The sequence below is a fragment of the Rhinatrema bivittatum genome, chromosome 9, assembly GCF_901001135.1.
Source record: "Rhinatrema bivittatum chromosome 9, aRhiBiv1.1, whole genome shotgun sequence".
Classification (NCBI taxonomy): domain Eukaryota; kingdom Metazoa; phylum Chordata; class Amphibia; order Gymnophiona; family Rhinatrematidae; genus Rhinatrema; species Rhinatrema bivittatum.
This window is the reverse complement of record NC_042623.1, coordinates 209,502,784-209,519,863: the sequence shown is the minus strand read 5'-3', so window position 1 is coordinate 209,519,863 and position 17,080 is coordinate 209,502,784. Positions and strand designations below refer to the sequence as shown.

The 17,080-nt window shown below is 42.9% G+C and overlaps 1 protein-coding gene across 2 annotated transcripts in view; it reads right to left on the bottom strand.

Moving 5' to 3' along the window:
- HPS3 (HPS3 biogenesis of lysosomal organelles complex 2 subunit 1) overlaps positions 1–15,653 on the bottom strand; it is an 87,614-nt gene extending 71,961 nt beyond the window's left edge. For both annotated transcript variants that reach the window (XM_029616514.1, XM_029616517.1), the window contains exons 1-5: positions 15,205–15,653; positions 10,484–10,969; positions 8,706–8,892; positions 2,784–2,869; positions 1,730–1,925 (exon numbers count right to left, since the gene is read on the bottom strand). In XM_029616514.1, the coding sequence (XP_029472374.1) occupies positions 1,730–1,925; positions 2,784–2,869; positions 8,706–8,892; positions 10,484–10,969; positions 15,205–15,421 (1,172 nt within the window). In that variant the 5' untranslated portion in view covers positions 15,422–15,653. The remainder of the gene's footprint in view (positions 1–1,729; positions 1,926–2,783; positions 2,870–8,705; positions 8,893–10,483; positions 10,970–15,204) is intronic.
- Between the last annotated feature and the right edge of the window lie 1,427 nt (positions 15,654–17,080).

Here is a 17,080-nt window from a genome sequence, read left to right as displayed (position 1 = left end):
AAACAGAAGAAAATATGGCATCACCAGCTATGTTAATAGTAACTTTTCTACTTGAGTCTGATAAAGAACGGATTTTTAAAAAATATTTCTTACATAGATGAGGTTTTTCTAAATCATTCAAATTCTAAATCATTCAAATATTCCCAGATATTTCTAGACAGACACAGAGAAGGAGACGTCAGTTTTTGTTGTTGAAGCCTAAAGTTCTAGAACTGGGTTTATTATTCGCTTTAAAAATTTCCATGTAAGTGTTTAATAAAACACCAAGGGGTGTCCTATCTATTTTATCAGCCATCACAGTTGACTGCCTTTTTGGAAAATAAAGTAGGGCTTCAGTTCAGTTCATCTCTGGTTAAGAGCTCAATCAACAGGACTAGACCTCTAAAGAATAGATGATCCTATATCTTGCTATTTTTGATGTTTTCTTTTCTTCTAAATGTAATTATAATATTCTTATTTTTAGTTGAAATAGAAATTTCTTTTGGATTGTGTAAATCTTGGGTCGTAGTGTTGGCTTGATATATAGGTGGGAAAACTTTGTATTTTGAAATTGAAATTATATTTCCTTGTTAATTTGTGTTTATACCACATGTATTCCCTTTTCAAGTGAAATTACTTGAAAAATAAGTGTAAATGTGAAAAATAGAAAATAATTTTAAAAAAATGTGTATATAGCATTAGTCAACAGTCATTGAGCTGAGCAGATCAAGTATACAATAAAGGGGGAGGTGTGACCTGCACATAATTATTTCTGTGCACCTTCTTGGTGGTATAGTAATGAGCATCCCCACCTGTCATGCAGGAGATTTGAGTTCTGTAATATTCCCAACAGGTCTATAGAAATAGCACCTCCAACTAACTCTGGCTGTGTTTTACAAAATTATGGGGGATTGCATGACAAAGCATTATTTTACTAATGATGCCACAAACCCAAGAACCAGATGGGTTTTTTTTCCTATTATAATTCATCCATTCTCTGCACCCTGCCATATAAAAAGGTGAGCAACATACACCAAGGGCAATGCCACCTTGCCTCTTCCCCCAACATATTGAACAGTGCATCTACATTCCTGAGTACTGGCATCAACATTATAGCATGTATATCATCTATATTGTTTTCATTAAATCTCATTCATCTATTAAAATCCACAAAATACATTTTCTTCTTATCACCATCTGTTTTAAATAGTTTTTTTTTCCAGCAAGGAAGAAGGAAGAATGGGGTTATTTTTACCTTGACAGTTTCCTCTTGCTTTTTTCGGCTTCCAGTTCAATTGGAACTGATCTCTATTAGGCAATGGTACCATAAGCCTTCATTCACAGCTAATCATAGTATTTACCTTTTTTTTTTTTTTTTTTTAACCACTTTTCTTAGGCCAGCCAGGAGCTACGCGTGAATCTAGTTCCAGCCACTAGATGTCACCACTGAGCAATGAGTGAGGCTCTCTCCTTCTAAGAGCAGCATCTCCAGCCGATTCAGCGAAGGGAAGCCAAGCTCCGGAATCAAACCAGAGCCCTCTCCATGGCAGTGCACAGCACCTGACGCTGAGCTACCAAGCTGGCCCAGTACGGTTTTTAAAATATTCTCTCTGTAATTCTATATTTACCTCAGAACACCCCAATGTGCCCAACCTTTTTCTCTGAGCCCACGCAGCAAAGGGCAGATATTTTGTAACACCAATGAAGCCAACAGAAGTACCAAAGAATGAAATAAATCAGTGTTGACTACCTTGTAATGACATGCAAGAACTGAGGTGTAAGCACTGCTTCCTGAGACCTTTCTGGGTACTGGTAAGTAGAAATCAGTTCGGCTAAATTTCCAATTGTGTACAGGTACCCAACGTGTGGCATTGAAAAAAAACAGAAAAGGCTCAGCAGCTCTTTATTCTGAGAAGCAGTTTTATCATCTGAGGTAGAGGAATTCCCTGCATTTAAAAAGAGAACAGAAAGGTGCAGAAAAGTAAAAAGAGTGCTTAAATTTCACTAAACGTGTCCAATACAAAAATTAATCATCTTAGAGGACTATTCAAAGTTCATTGTGGATGTAGGTAGTGATTTACTTGTGTACACTGGCTGGCTGAAAGGGCTCCTCCCTCAATGCAGCTACAATGATGTGTGATGTTCTACACTGTGTGTACTACGCCAAGGGTGGCAAATAAAATGCACATAGATTGCACTTTCCAAACTATGCACCTTATCTGCCATGAAAGAGAGAACCTGTAGAAAAAGCAGCATTTTGTACTCATGGCAAGTTCCAAAACTAAAAAGTACCGAGGTACTTTCGCTCTGAAAATTGGAGCAGAGTCCACAGGTTAAAAATTGCCCACAGACTTTGTCCCCAAACCCCCCACTATCCCTATTATGCTTTCTCAGCTCTAAGCATATGCACAAAGTTTCCAAAGTTTAGGTTAAGGAAAAAACTGTGAGCAGGACACAAAAAAACATGAATTACGATAACACTACAAAATAATAGACAGCTCAGGTTCTTGCAGGGGCAGCAAATTAAAATGCATTAACATGAAAAATGGAAACAATGAAATAATCAATAATAAATTTGCGGATTTTAGCCAGCCTTTCCAACTAATGTTCAAGGCTGCTTACAAAATTTTTTGTACAATAAGATATGATGCTAGCATAGTATTAAGAGCTGCTGAAAGATTGTGCATTAATACACAACTGTTCCCCCCCCCCCCCAAGGTGTTTCAAAAGCACAATAAGCTTGTGGTCAACCAGGACTGGCCTATGTCATTCTCACTACATACCCAAATAGACACATTGCTTACCTGTTCTGTACATAGGCAAAAGCTGGAGAGAGTGCAATCTGGTATCTTCAACTGAGAAAACCTGTGAAAAGTCTGGAGAAAAACATCTAAAGAGAAAAAAAAAATCATAAAATTAAAATAAAAACATAAAAACTTTGTTTGCTTGTTAGTGACAAATGAGTTTTACAAGCTGTTTCCTGTCTGTGCTATTCACGGACAGAAAAAACACCATTTTACAGCACAAGAGAGGAAAGTTGCTGAAATACATCACTCCCATCTCTTTCCTTGCACATCCACTTCAACCTCCACTGAAACTTTCTTCTCATTACCCCTCATGCCTCGGGCACCAAAGGAAAATTGAGTTCTTACCTGCTAATTTTCGTTCCTGTAGTACCAAGGATCAGTGAGGACCACTGGGTTGTGTCTCCCTTCCAGCCGATGGAGTCAGAGAAAAAAAAACTGAAAGGCACTCCCCTCTTATCCTGGTGTGCCACCTGCGATCCCTCAGGTTAATCCATACCATAGCAGAATGAAATATTTCAGAACCTCAACATAAGAACCAATGGCTATATCAAACCACCTAATGAAAGAAACTGCATAACTTCTGGAACTTATGTACATAGAGGGAGTACTTTCCATAACGCAACGTAATGCTGTCCATTTGAGAATATTCTGCAGAATAAAAACAATAGCGAACGGACTCTCCAAATTCCATGGGCGGGCGTCTGGACTGATCCTTGATACTACAGGAATGAAAATTAGCAGGTAGAACCCAATTTTCCTTTCCCTGTACGTACCAGGATCAGTCCAGACCACTGGGATGTACCCAAGCTGCCCTAAATGGGGTGGGACCTGGAGAGTCCCGCTCGAGGAACACTACTGCCAAAACAGTTGCCATCCAGAGCACGGACGTCCAAACGTTAATGCTTAGCAAAAGTGTGTAACGATTTCCAAGTAGCCGCTCTGCAAATTTCCTGTGGCTTAACAAACTGACTCTCTGCCCAAGATGCTGCCTGAGATCGAATTGAATGCGCTCTTAAACCTTCCGGTACTGCGCGCTCAACTCATATATATGTCGAAGTTATGGCTTCCTTCAACCATCAGGCAATAGTGGCTTTAGTTGCCTTATGTCCTTTCTTAGGACCACTCCATAAGATGAACCGATGATCAGACAAACGAAAAGCATTGGTTACCCTCCAGATAGCGAAGCAGGATCCGCCGCACATCTAATCTTCGCAAGTCGGGAGCCTGAGGCGAATTCAGATCCAAAATCCGTGAAGGCAGGCAACTCCATGGTCTGATTCAAATGAAATTCCGACATGACCTTCGGTAGAAAGATGGGCACCATCCTAAGGGATACCCCTGAATCCAAAATCTGGAGAAAAGGTTCCCTACATAACAATGCTTGAAGCTCAGAGATGCGCCGTGCCGAAGTGATAGCCACCAGGAAAATCGTCATAAGTGTCAAGTCTTTCAAGGTGGTCTGTTTCAAAGGCTCAAACGGAAGCCACTCAGAACCAGATTCAAACTCCAAGAAGGACACACTGGACAAACCAGAGGGTTCAAATGTTTAGCCCCTCTCAGGAAAAGTGTCACATCCAGATGAGCCGCCAGGGATGTCCCGTCATTCTTTCCCCGCAAACATCTCAGGGCCGCTACTTGAACCCTAAGAGAACTGCATGCCAAGCCTTTCTTCAGACCCTCCTGTAAGAACGCCAGAATATGGACAATTGAGGCATGCCGCAGGGACACATTCAACCTGCTACACCAGGAATTGAAAACCTTCCAGATTCGAAACATAGGTGAACGAGGTAGACGTTTTTCACGCTTGCAGGAGGGTGGAAATAACGAAATCCGTATAACCTTTCTTCCTCAACTGTTGCCTCTCATAAGCCAAGCCGCTAGACAAAAGTGATCCACTTGATCAAAAAAAATACTGGACCTTGCCAAAGAAGATTCAGTAGATGACAAAGCCGAAGAGGACCATCCATCACTAAGTTGATCAGATCTGCAAACCACAGCCACTGTGGCCACTCCGGAGCCACGAGAATGACTGAGCCTGTGTGAGCCTCTATCCTTCGCTAGACCTTGCCCACCAATGGCCAGGGAGGAAAGACGTACAGCAGAATGTCGTAAGGCCACTGCAGGACCAATGTGTTGACACCTTCCGCCCCGTGTTCCCTCCTGCGACTGAAGAACCGAGCCGCCTTTGCATTTCTCTAAGTTGTCATCAGGTCCAGGCAACGAACACCCCACCAACGAATCACGAGATGCATCGCCTCCTTGGAAAGTTCCCACCATCCGGAATCGAGATGCTGGTGACTGAGAAAATCCACCTGAACGTGGCTGACCCCGGCTATGTGGGAAGCTGGCAGCCGGACCAGATGGCGCTCCGCCCAGAGCATTAGCCGATCGGCTTCCAATGCCACTGGATGACTTCTGGTTCCCCCCTGAAGGTTGATACTCGCATTGATCGATGGCTCACTAGGGGAAGGGAACTGCGCAACGCCAGACGTACTGCCCTGGTTTCCAAGCGATTTATGGACCATTTCGCCTGCTGCCCTGTCCAATGGCCCTGTGCTGCCCTCGGTTGGCAAACTGCACCCCAGACAGAAAGGCTGGCATCTATCGACATGACCACCCACTAGGGCTCCTCCAGGTCCATTCACCAACTGAGACTGGACCTGGCAGGTTCCAAGAGCGGCAATTGGATTTGGAATTCTTCCGACTTCGAGTCCCAACGGGAAAGTAACGCCCTCTGAAAGGGTCTCATATGAGCAAAGGCCCAAGGGACTAATTCTAGAGTAGATGCCATAGAACCAAGCACCTGCAAGTAATCTCAAACCTGGGGTACTGGTAGAGACAACAGCCGCCGGATCTGCGCAGTCGATTCGCTCCTGAGTGAGAAAGACCTTGCCGACCGATGTGTCGAACCGAGCACCCAAGAAGTTCAGCACCTGGGACAAGACTAATTGGTTCTTGGCAAAATTGATGACCCAACCAAGGGATTGGAGCCAGGCCACTACTGTTTTGAACCGCTGCCCTGCAAAGCTCCTCCGACTTAGCGAGGATGAGCCAATCGTCCAGATAGGGATGAACCAAAATCCCCTCCTGCCTGAGGGCCACAACTACTACCACCATTACTTTGGTGAAGACACAGGGAGCTGTCGCCAATCCGAATGGGAGTGCCTGAAACTGATAATGCTCGCCCAGAATCATGAACCGGAGAAACCTCCGATACTGTTCGCGGATCCCTATGTGAAGATACGCTTCAGTCAGATCTAAAGAAGCCAAATATTCGCCGGAGTGGACTGCCGCAATAACTGAGCGGAGAGTTTCCATACGAAATCGGGGTACCCAAAGCGCTTTGTTCACCTCCTTCAAATCCAAGATCAGGCGGAAGGAGCCTTCCTTCTTGGGAACCACGAAATATATGGCGTATCTGCCGGTCCTGCATTCCTCCGGCGGGACCGGCCCAGGGTTTTGAAGCACCGCTGCCCGTTTCGCGCGGACCCCGCAGAGCGACATCAAGAACAGGTCCCGCAACGGGCATGCAAAATCCAAAGCATAGCTGTGTTCGATGATGCTTAGAACCCACTGGTCCGACGTAATCTTGACCCCCAACTTGAAGAATAGAGACAGGCATCCGCCTATCACCAGAACAGAGGAGCGGGCCAGTACACCTTCATTGGGAGGACTTGCCCCCGGAAGATCCCGGTGGACCCCTTTCGCAGAGAGGCCTGTGGCCGCGAAAGGAATGAGACCAAGCCTGAGACCTCATAAACGGCTGACATGAAGGTCGGAGCCCTGGTCTGCTGAAACTTGCGCTGTCCCCAGTACAGAGGGAGCGCCGACCCAAAGGACTTGGAGGTTCTAAGCTTGTCCTCCAGTAACTTGTACACCTTATTGTCCCCAAGGGATTTGATAAGGGCTTCCAGATCATCCCCGAACAAGAATTTCCCTTTAAAGGGGAGACTGCACAGCTGGGCCTTGGAGGAAACATCGGCCGACCAGTTGCGGAGCCACAGAAGCCTTCTAGCAGAGATCGCCGAAGCCATAGTGCGCAAAAACGTCCAAAGAAGATCATACAAGACATCCGCGGTGTAAGCCACAGCTGCCTCCATGCGATCTGCATGCTCCGCTTCTGCTGGAGGCAACTCCTGCGTGATCAGCAACTGCTGCATCCAACAAAGAGTTGCCCGTTGCATGAGGTTACTACAGACCGCCGCCCTAACGCAAAGCACAGAGACCTCAAAAATCCACTTGAGAAGGACCTCCAGCTTCCTATCCTGAAGATCCTTAAGAGCGGCACGAGGAGGGAGCAAGCACGAGGCCGAAAAAAGTGGCGAAAATCGCCCTTCCAGAGCCCTGGGAAACCTCCGTGTACAGTAGCAAAACAAAGTTTTGTTTTGTTTTTCTTCAAAAAAACAAAACAAAATGCCCTACACGCAGCCACCCAGGGGAAAAAAAAAAAACACCCTTGGGATCTCAATCGCAGCACAGGCAGGCGCCCCCCCCCCCCCCCCCCCGAGGAATTATACTGTCTCGGGGTGCAAGGGGGAGGGACCGGCCCACCAGCTAATCCCCCTACTCACCGGCAGAAACAGCAGCTCCGGGAAAACGGCTAACGGGGTATCTAACCCCAGCCGTGCCTCAACCAAGGAAGCCTCGGGAGGACAGACTCTGTCACCTCCAGAAAGAAAACTAACTACTTTTGTTCTTTGGGGGGGTTTTTGTTGTTGTTTTTTTTTTTATTTTTTTAAATAGCTTGATTTAGCCACTGGTAGAAAGCAAACTCCTCTAGGTCTTACTATTCCTGGCTTGCTTTGCTTTCCTTGTTTGGTTTTTTTTGTTTGTTTTTTTTAATGGATCAGGACTGCAGGTTCTGTCACCCTCACCTGCTGGAGTCAGAGAAATACTGAAGGATCGCAGGTGGCACACCAGGGTAAGAGGGGGTGCCTTTCAGTTTTTTCTCTGACTCCATCTGCTGGAAGGGAGACACAACCCAGTGGTCTGGACCGATCCTGGTACGTACAGGGAACTCACCTTCTTCATCCTCAATTTATAGCTACATGAGAGAACGCGAGAGAATCCTCAACCAGCTGCTGCAGTCTGGGAGAGCAGTGACTGTGCTCCCACTTCAGGATGAAGCATGCAGGTAAAGAGGGGAGTGGTGGTGTAGAGTGGGTGTGGAAGAGAGGCTGTTAGTCAGTGGAGAAAATCTGCCAATTGAATGTTCAGGCTCTGCATTCATTTATACTTGGGAAACATGTTGACATGGTTCAGCCTCTAAGGAAGTTTTCCTTCTTGACTACACCCAGCCTACGAATCTTCATTATTCATGAGGACATAACACAAAATTCAGAGGTCTGAGTTGTACGCTATACAAGTGATACGATACATATCAAATTGCGCTTAGGACCCAGAAAGTGGCATCTGTTAGAGCCAGCAGCATGCACACCCACATGGGTTGCAGGAAGACTCATGCACTGGCCTCCCGCTGCATGGCACAACCAGGACAGGGAAAGCAGGCTGCTGGGCCAAATCACCTCTGGGAAATTTCATCAGGTGACAGCTAATAATGGATTACATGGAGAAGCATGGAAATTAGGTACAAGGACTCAGTTTTGCAAACTAACTCTGAAGTATTTTGACGCAAAATTCATCACCTCCTCTGACACTGATGTTGACAAATAACATCCGTTAAGCTACTACTTTTTTTCCCCCTTAACACATTCTACATTAATGCTACTGGTCTCTATTTCTAGCATTAGAGAGTTATGCAGATTCCATATTACATAGATGACACTGCCAACACTGGTATTCTTTTAGTATCCGACCAGTCTTACCTCCCCCAACAGGCAGTGCTCATCATACAATGTGCGAATACCACGATCTCTACTGTACAAATAATTTAATAAAAATTCACTGGGCTATCAATACCTATATAAAATGTACTGTACTTGGAAACACACTGCATCCTCGCTGCCAAGTCCAGTTGATTCTAATGTGACTGATATTCCAGATGATTTGCTTTCCTCACCAAGGAGTTCCATAGGTCGCTGGCAGATGACAAAATCATCAGATTCAAATTGGGAAGAAGGTGCTGCGGGAACTTGGTCTAAGAGGCCTTAACAAAAAAAAGAACAACTTTCAAAGTAACTGCATTTCTGACCAAAAATAAGCCTTAAAGGATGCAAGCAAACAAGATGCAATCAAAATCTGATATTTTATGAACCAAAGAAAGTGCTGCACACAAGTTTCAATTCTTCAAAAGACTAATTCTTGGAAATGTTTTTCTTGTTTAGAAAAGATTTTCTAGTAAAATTTAGTGCTTGTGGAGGATGCCAACACTGCAAACTACAGGCTTACTCTGATCCACAGAACAGTTAGAAGACTGGCAGCGTCCGTATACGCTTCCCCACAATGCTCTGCCAATGTGTCTCAGTTTTGGTGTTGAACTGCAACTTTGGGCAAGTCTATGCCTATGCAGTTTTGGGCCTAACTGCTGAGCCTGCCAGTGGTGCCAATAAAAAAACAAAAACAAAACAAAACGTCATGATTTGGCATTTGAACTGCGGACACCTGAGAACTGAGCTGAGACCACCAGCTCTTATTACATAGGCCACCAAACAGCTTTCAAGTTGTGATTTTTAGTCACGACCAACATAAGCCAGATTTGAACTGCTGACTTCCACATAAGACTCTAAATCTGTGCCATCCACTCCCCCAGTACTGCAGTGCAGGCTCTGCACCGAAAGCCCTATGAGATTTAAGAATCTAAAATATGAGCAAGGGAGAGATGGGAGTGGGAAGGTTTAAGAGCAACATTCAAATAATGCACAAGAGACAAAACCTTTATCTGTGGAAAATTAGAGAGCACGACATGAATCTCCAAGAAGGGGTAAAGGATGCATGAAATGACTTCCCAATGTAGGCAAAAACATCAATGGAATTCAATAAAGCAAATTATTCCTAGAGGCAAAGCAGTGAGGGGAAAGCTAAAGATAACATGGGAAAATTTGGTTTGCATGGTTCAATTGAGCCATTTCTGCTGTCCTGCAGCTTCCTAATTTCTGTAATTATTGCACCACAGCCAGACATAACTGTTTCTTGGACAGTACACTGCAAGAAAGATATGATGGCATGCTGGTTGCCTTATAATTAATTTATTTTTAATGTGCACTATATTTTCTAGTTAAAATAAAAGCAACTTTTTCAGAGACAAACATTACTGAAATATCAAGTTTGGAGTACTGGGAATATTACACTGAAAACAGACTACATAGGCCTTGTGCTTTTCTATGTGATACCAAGGCACAAGGCTTCTACACTGACTTAGAAAAAGAACTGAAAACATTTCCGAAGGAGGAGGAAATCAAACTTTAAATTGGATGTTTTAACTCAGGGGTTCTCAACCCAGTCCTTGGGACATACGTAACCCCAGTCAGGGTTTCAGGATATCAACAATGGATAGGCATGAGAAAGACTTGATGCACTGCCCTCACTTTATGCACACTCTCAGATGCAAATTCACTGTGGATATCTTGAAAACCTGACTGGTTAAGTGTGTTCCAAAGATTGGGTTGAGAACCCCTGGTTTCAATGATTGAAATAATTCACAGAAATTTAGCTTCAACTAGTAGTATTTGATGCTTAGCATTTCCGATAATTTTTTTCCAGTGACTCAGAGAAAAGGATTTCGCCATTTCCATACTTACTTTCATTCTGATATTGTTCCAGCATGATGGCTTTTGGTGGTGTAGTCGTAGCTGCTCCTTTTTCACATGGCAACAGTTTCAGGACTAGAACTTCAAATTCCATCATTATGGATATATATCCAGCACAAAAAGCTATCTGTATGGGGGTGATATTAACTACGTGCAAAATAAGAGAACGTTCAAAATCTATCATAGACAACTCATTGTGTAAAAGATGTTTTAAGTAGAACACGACCAGTTTATTTGTGCAACCAACCAGAAGGTCCCCCTGAACAGGACAACAAGAAATACACAGTGGAGAGTCTGAAAGAGGCATTTCTATAATTTCCATCTGGTCTCTGGGACCTCCATTAAGTGGATCTTCTATCATGATTCCCACTAAGCGGACACTGGCTCTAGAACTCCCAGTTGACTTGCATCTCCAGTTCACATAAGCTCGTAGAGAGGTAACCTGGTTTTTCTCCTCAACTGCAACCAGATAATCTCCTGAGAAGAAAGAATAGCATTGTGAGAAAGTAAAAAAAAATAAAATAAAAATGCACATATACACACATACAATTCATTCATCTTCCCATAAGACTTGAAATTTCTAATCTTCAGTTTGCCCATATCTCTATATATTATTTGCACCTATCTAAACAAAAGACCCGTGTGGATCTAAAAGCTCATGTATGACATTTGTGAATAATTATTGGGTTGGACTTATAAAAAAATATGGCACAAATATAATTTGAAGGTACATACTAGTTCCTTACATAACATGTAAAACCAAATAACAAAAGCGACCTGTAACTTAATATGAACTTATATAAAGAGTGTATTTTATTTGAGTAAATACATATAATATGAAGCATTAGCACGTAGATTCACATATGAAGGATAATATTACACATTTATAATGTCATATACATATATAAATAAATAAAAAGCACAAACCAAAAACACATTATGCAACCCAAATGCGTATCACCTAATATAAATATTAATGGCTATTAATCAAATAAATGCTGGGATTACCACAATCCCAACAACAGGGCCCACTTCTTTCAGTTATCAGGCTGCTTTTTTGTTTTTGGTTTTTTTGGGGGGGGGGGGGGGGGGTTCCATTAATTTCTCAACCTTCTCAATATCCGAATTTTAAAATAAGGAAATAAATCTGTAGAGCTAGATATACAGATAGGGGTATCACAGGGTTGCTCACTATACCCAATCCAGTTTAATATCTTTTTAGCCCCATTGGGTAAACTGGTTCAGGACTGTGGTTTTGATATATTTATCTATGCAGATAATACACAAATTCTGGCTCCTTTGGGAAGTAATCAAGACAAAACAGTTGCTAGATTAAATCAATGTTTGCAAGCAGTGTCTGGATGGTTAAGGAAGTATTATCATAGTGGATAATACTTTAAAATCGTCGGCTCAGTGTGCAGCAGCAGTCAAAAAAGCAAACAGAATATTAGGAATTATTAGGAAGGGAATGGTTAATAAAACGGAAAATGTCATAATGCCTCTATAATCGCTCCATGGTGAGACCACACCTTTAATACGGTGTACAATTCTGGTCGCCACATCTCAAAAAAGATATAGTTGCGATGGAGAAGGTACAGAGAAGGGCAACCAAAATGATAAAGGGGATGGAACAGCTCCCCTATGAGGAAAGGCTGAAGAGGTTAGGGCTGTTCAGCTTGGAGAAGAGACGGCTGAGGGGGGATATGATAGAGATCTTTAAGATCATGAGAGGTCGTGAACGAGTAGATATGACTCATTTATACTTTCGAATAATAGAAGGACTAGGGGGCATTCCATGAAGTTAGCAAGTAGCACATTTAAGACTAATCAGAGAAAATTCTTTTTCACTCAACGCACAATAAAGCTCTGGAATTTGTTGCCAGAGGATGTGGTTAGTGCAGTTAGTGTAGCTGGGTTCAAAAAAGGTTTGGATAAGTTCTTGGAGGAGAAGTCCATTAACGGCTATTAATCAAGTTTACTTAGGGAATATCCACAGCTATTAATTGCATCAGTAGCATGGGATCTTCTTAGTGTTTGGATAATTGCCAGGTTCTTGTGGCCTGGTTTGGCATCTGTTGGAAGCAGGATGCTGGGCTTGATGGACCCTTGGTCTGACCCAGCATGGCAATTTCTTATGTTCTTTTGTCTTTAAATTGTTCAAAAGCTGAACAATTGAGGGTGGGCCCTGATGAGTTATTGAAAAATTTCAGTGCTGGGAGGTTTCGAATTACATCCTAAAAAAAAAAAAAAAAAAAAGGTGAGATCACTGAGGGTGATCACGGACAAGAATCTGTCAATCGAAAAACTAGGTAGGTAAGGTGTTACACCAGACAGGTGGAAAATTTAAACTAGTTCAACAGCTATGCCCTTATTTAGATCTCCAGGTTTTGAAAGCAGCTACATAATTTTTTTGTAAACCATTATGATGGCGTTATTTTGATGTTTCCGAATGACGGTATATAAAACTCATTAAATAAATAAACAAACAAACAAACATAAGCATTGATTTTATCAAGCAGATTACTGCAATATTTTGTATTTGGGTTTATGTGGAAAGTCAATACATAAAATTTCAAATAATGCACAACAATGCTATATGCATTTTTCCAGGGTGTTCCAGAAGAACATCGGCTGGTGCTTTTTTACTCCAACTTCATTGGGGGGAGCTAGGCAAACTGAAAGTGGACAAGGCCATGGGGCTGGATGAGATACACCCCAGGATCTTGAGAGAGCTCAGAGATGTGCTGGCAGGTCCCACTGAAGGAGCTGGTCAATAGATCCCTGGAAATGGGAGTGGTGCCGAGTGATTAGAGAAGAGCCTTAGTGGTCTTGCTCAACAAGAGTGGGAGCAGAGAGGAGGCCAGAAACTACAGGCCGTTTAGCCTCAACTCATTGGTGGGAAAATTAATGGAGACTCTGCTGAAGGAAAGGATAGTGATCTACAATTTGGGGGGTGTTGCTAGATCTGAGGCAGCATGGATTCACTAAGGAAAGGGTCTGTCAGATAAATCTACTCAATTTTCTAGAGAACTGGATCAAGGAAGAGCACTTGATGTGATCAACTTGGATTTCAGCTTTTGATACGTGTCTAGGAAACTGATAAGCATGGGGGTAACCTGCACAGCGCAGCAGATACTACCATAAGCTTGTTGGACAAACTGGATGGACCATATGGTTCTTTCCTGCTGTCATTTCTTGTACCCTTTGGTTGCAAGTTTAAATGTTTGATTTTAGCATTTAATGCATTGAATGGAATTGGTTCTGTAAAACAATTGAAATGGCATGAGACAAGCAGGTGTCTATAATCAAAAGGGAAATCTTTGTTACAAATTCTTTCAATAAAATGCTTTCCACAATCAAGCTTTTTGAAAAGATCATTTGAAGGCAGTGCTCCAGCACTTTGGAATGATCTCCTCCTTGAGTTAAAGGAGGAAATAGATTAAAAAAAAAATTTAGAAGAAAGTTAAAAACTTGGTTCTTGTCTCAATCTTTTTAACATCTGATGTGGTAGTTATTGAGAGGGATGGAATATTAAGATCTGTAGGTATTGGGTTTTTGTCTCATTCCTTTACTATCTATCTGACTTATTGTATTAATGGGGGGATAGTTTGGATATGTTAAGGAAAAAAAGGTGGTGGTATGTAATACTACAAAGAGTACATTTTAATCAATAAATATATAAATATTAGATAAATAAAAAGATTGTGCTACTACAAGTCTTCAAGTGGCATATATGATTTGTATATAATCAATTTAAATATTTGCTGGTAACCACTCAAGAGTCCACAAACTCCACCAGAATAACCATTCTACAAACATATAACTCTTCAAAGTCTCTTCTCTAAAACAAAAATATACATGTATTTTTATTGATTTCTCAACATGTTTAAATCAAAATTGACTTGATCAGACACACATATCCTTACAAGTCTAACTAATTGAATCCACTTGTGTTTTCATGCTCTACCATCACAGCATATCTAGGAAAAGTACACACACACACATATTATATTATATATATATTTTTTTTACATTAAGAAGACATTGACAAGCCACATATTTGTATAGCAATTGTTCTAGTGGAATTCCTTTGAATCTCGTAGAGCAGTTACAGGCAAATGTTTAAATTAATTATATACAAGCCATACATGCCACTTGAAGGCTACTACAGTAGTACAATATATTTTAACATTCGGATATCTAGATTGAGAAATTAGTGGAATTTCCCTCTGAAGAAGCCTGATAGGCAAAACAAGTGGGGTTGTGGCATAACCAGCATCTATTTGATCAATAGCCATTTGCTATTAAGTTCACTTAGAGAATAGCCACTGCCATTAGCAATGGTAACATGGAACAGACTTAGTTTTTGGGCACTTGCCAGGTTCTTGTGGCCTGGATTGGCCACTGTTGGAAACAGGATGCTGGGCTTGATGGACCCTTGGTCTGACCCAGTATGGCATTTTCTTATGTTCTTATGTATTTGTATTAAGTGATGTGCGTTTGTTGGGTTGCATTATGTGTTTTTCTGTTTATGTGTATGACATTGTAAACGTGTAATATTGTATTTTATATGTGAAGCCATGAGATGTTTTAAAGTATATGTATTTATACAAATAAAGTACTTTATACAAGATTATGTTGTAGAGAATCAAGTTTTCTCCTGGACTCTCTACAACGACAGACAGACAGACACAAACCTTGCTATTGCTTACCCACATCGCTATATCGCATTTGCTTTACTTTTCCCACCGTGCTAATGCTGCAGAGGGGCTCGCACACTTCCTGGCTAAAGACAAACACGTCGATCTTGCAGCCTCCAGCACAAGCCACAAAGACACAGTCCCGACCGCAGCAAAACAGCTCCGGCTCCTGCTTGATGGGCACAATCTGCTGAGACCCAAACGGGTGGCAATTATACAACTGAACCATTCTCCTCTGCTCCACTCGGGCACGATAGCTGAGGCAGCAGGGTCACAAGGAACACCTTCCTAGCCCGGGCATTCATCCGCACCGAGCCTCCTCCAGCTGTGCCCACATCACATCCCCACCGAGCTACTAGCTGGGTCGTGGAACTGACATGGCAGAAAGAACAAAACATAACCCCACTGCACTGCTTCCTCCTGTCGCACTACCTAGAGACAAACCATACCCCCCACGTGACCCTCCAGCGCTCTCTTTATCACGTGGCCTCCTCCTACGGATCAGCAGTTGGGTGGGAAGTGTGCGCATGCGTCTCTTGCTCAGCCCGTTTGTCCTGGCTCTCCTCGAGCTTCTTTGTAATGCGGGCTCAACGCTTGCCTGCTCGCATACCAGCTTGCTGCGGCTGCTTTGAATAAGCTCGACTCTGCCTTTGTTTTGTGTTCACTTGTACAAGGGGAAGTCCAGGGCAAATGTAAAATGTATTTATTTAAAAATCTTTTAATAATTGCTTAACTGATAAATCTCTCTAAGCGATGTACAAAATATTCATAGCATTTCAAATTCATGATATAGTCACATAAATGATCAGAATCACTTCCATTCTCAAATAAGATTGATAATGTTCGACAACGAAAGCTAATGGTTTTTATTGGATTAAAAATACATTTCTTGATTATGTTTGAGAAATTGCGCTTCATCAGGTCAGAAAAAAAATGAGCACAGAGCGGCAGAGGATGATGGTTGAAAATAGTTTAAAAAATCAAATTACACAGTGATGGTGTGAAGGGGCAGAGGTGGCAGTAATTTGTTAGCAGAATAATAAGGTGACAGGAAGGCAGATAAGTTATGTCTGGTAGTGAAGGAGCCTGTGTGGGTGCTTGTGCAAGAGTGAGAGGGAGTCTGTGACAGTATGGGTGTGTGCAAGAAAAGGACCCGGTCTGAGGGAGTGTGTGTGCAAGAGAGAGGGATCCTGTATGGGAAGAGGATGGGTGTATGAGAGAGAGAAGGATGGAGCCTGTGTGAGAGGCAGTATGAGAGAGGGCGTCACACCCTGGGAATGGAGGGCTGGAGAGTGAAGATAGAGTGGAAGGGGTTAAGCCAGAAAGGGAAGCTAGTGGAAAGCAGAGGAGTTGGGAGCTTGACAGTACAGATTCAAAAAGATCAGGGGAATAAGTGTTGCAGAAGTAGATCCATAGGCCGATGTGAAGTTGGCGCAACCTGCAGGGAGGAGCCCTTCAGGTCTCCACCATCAGCAGTTGGAGTTGACTGGAGCAGGGGCCCAACTGGACCTTCACCAATTTCAGCCCTCGTTCCCCTTAACTTGAGCCTTCCAGTGCCGGGGCCAGCTACACTTAGGCGCAGGCCTCTGTGGAGGTGAACATCAGTGCCATGGAATAGGTTACAGGCCAACACGGCAAAGAAGCGGAGTTGGTATGAGCAACTTTGTGTCCGTCGTGTCAGATGGCTTCGACCTTTGTGCCTCACCTTTCTTCCTTCTCTCTCCTCAGCCTTGGGAAGTTGGCTGCCACCGCGTCTTCATGCCGCTCTCCCCGGCGTCCCCGATTGGCAACAGCGACGGCGTTCGCCATGTTTTTCCTGAGGGCCTCCTAGGGTGTGCCACCCACGTCTTTATCCATGTCATGGCAGGAACCTCAGGGGCGTCCTCTC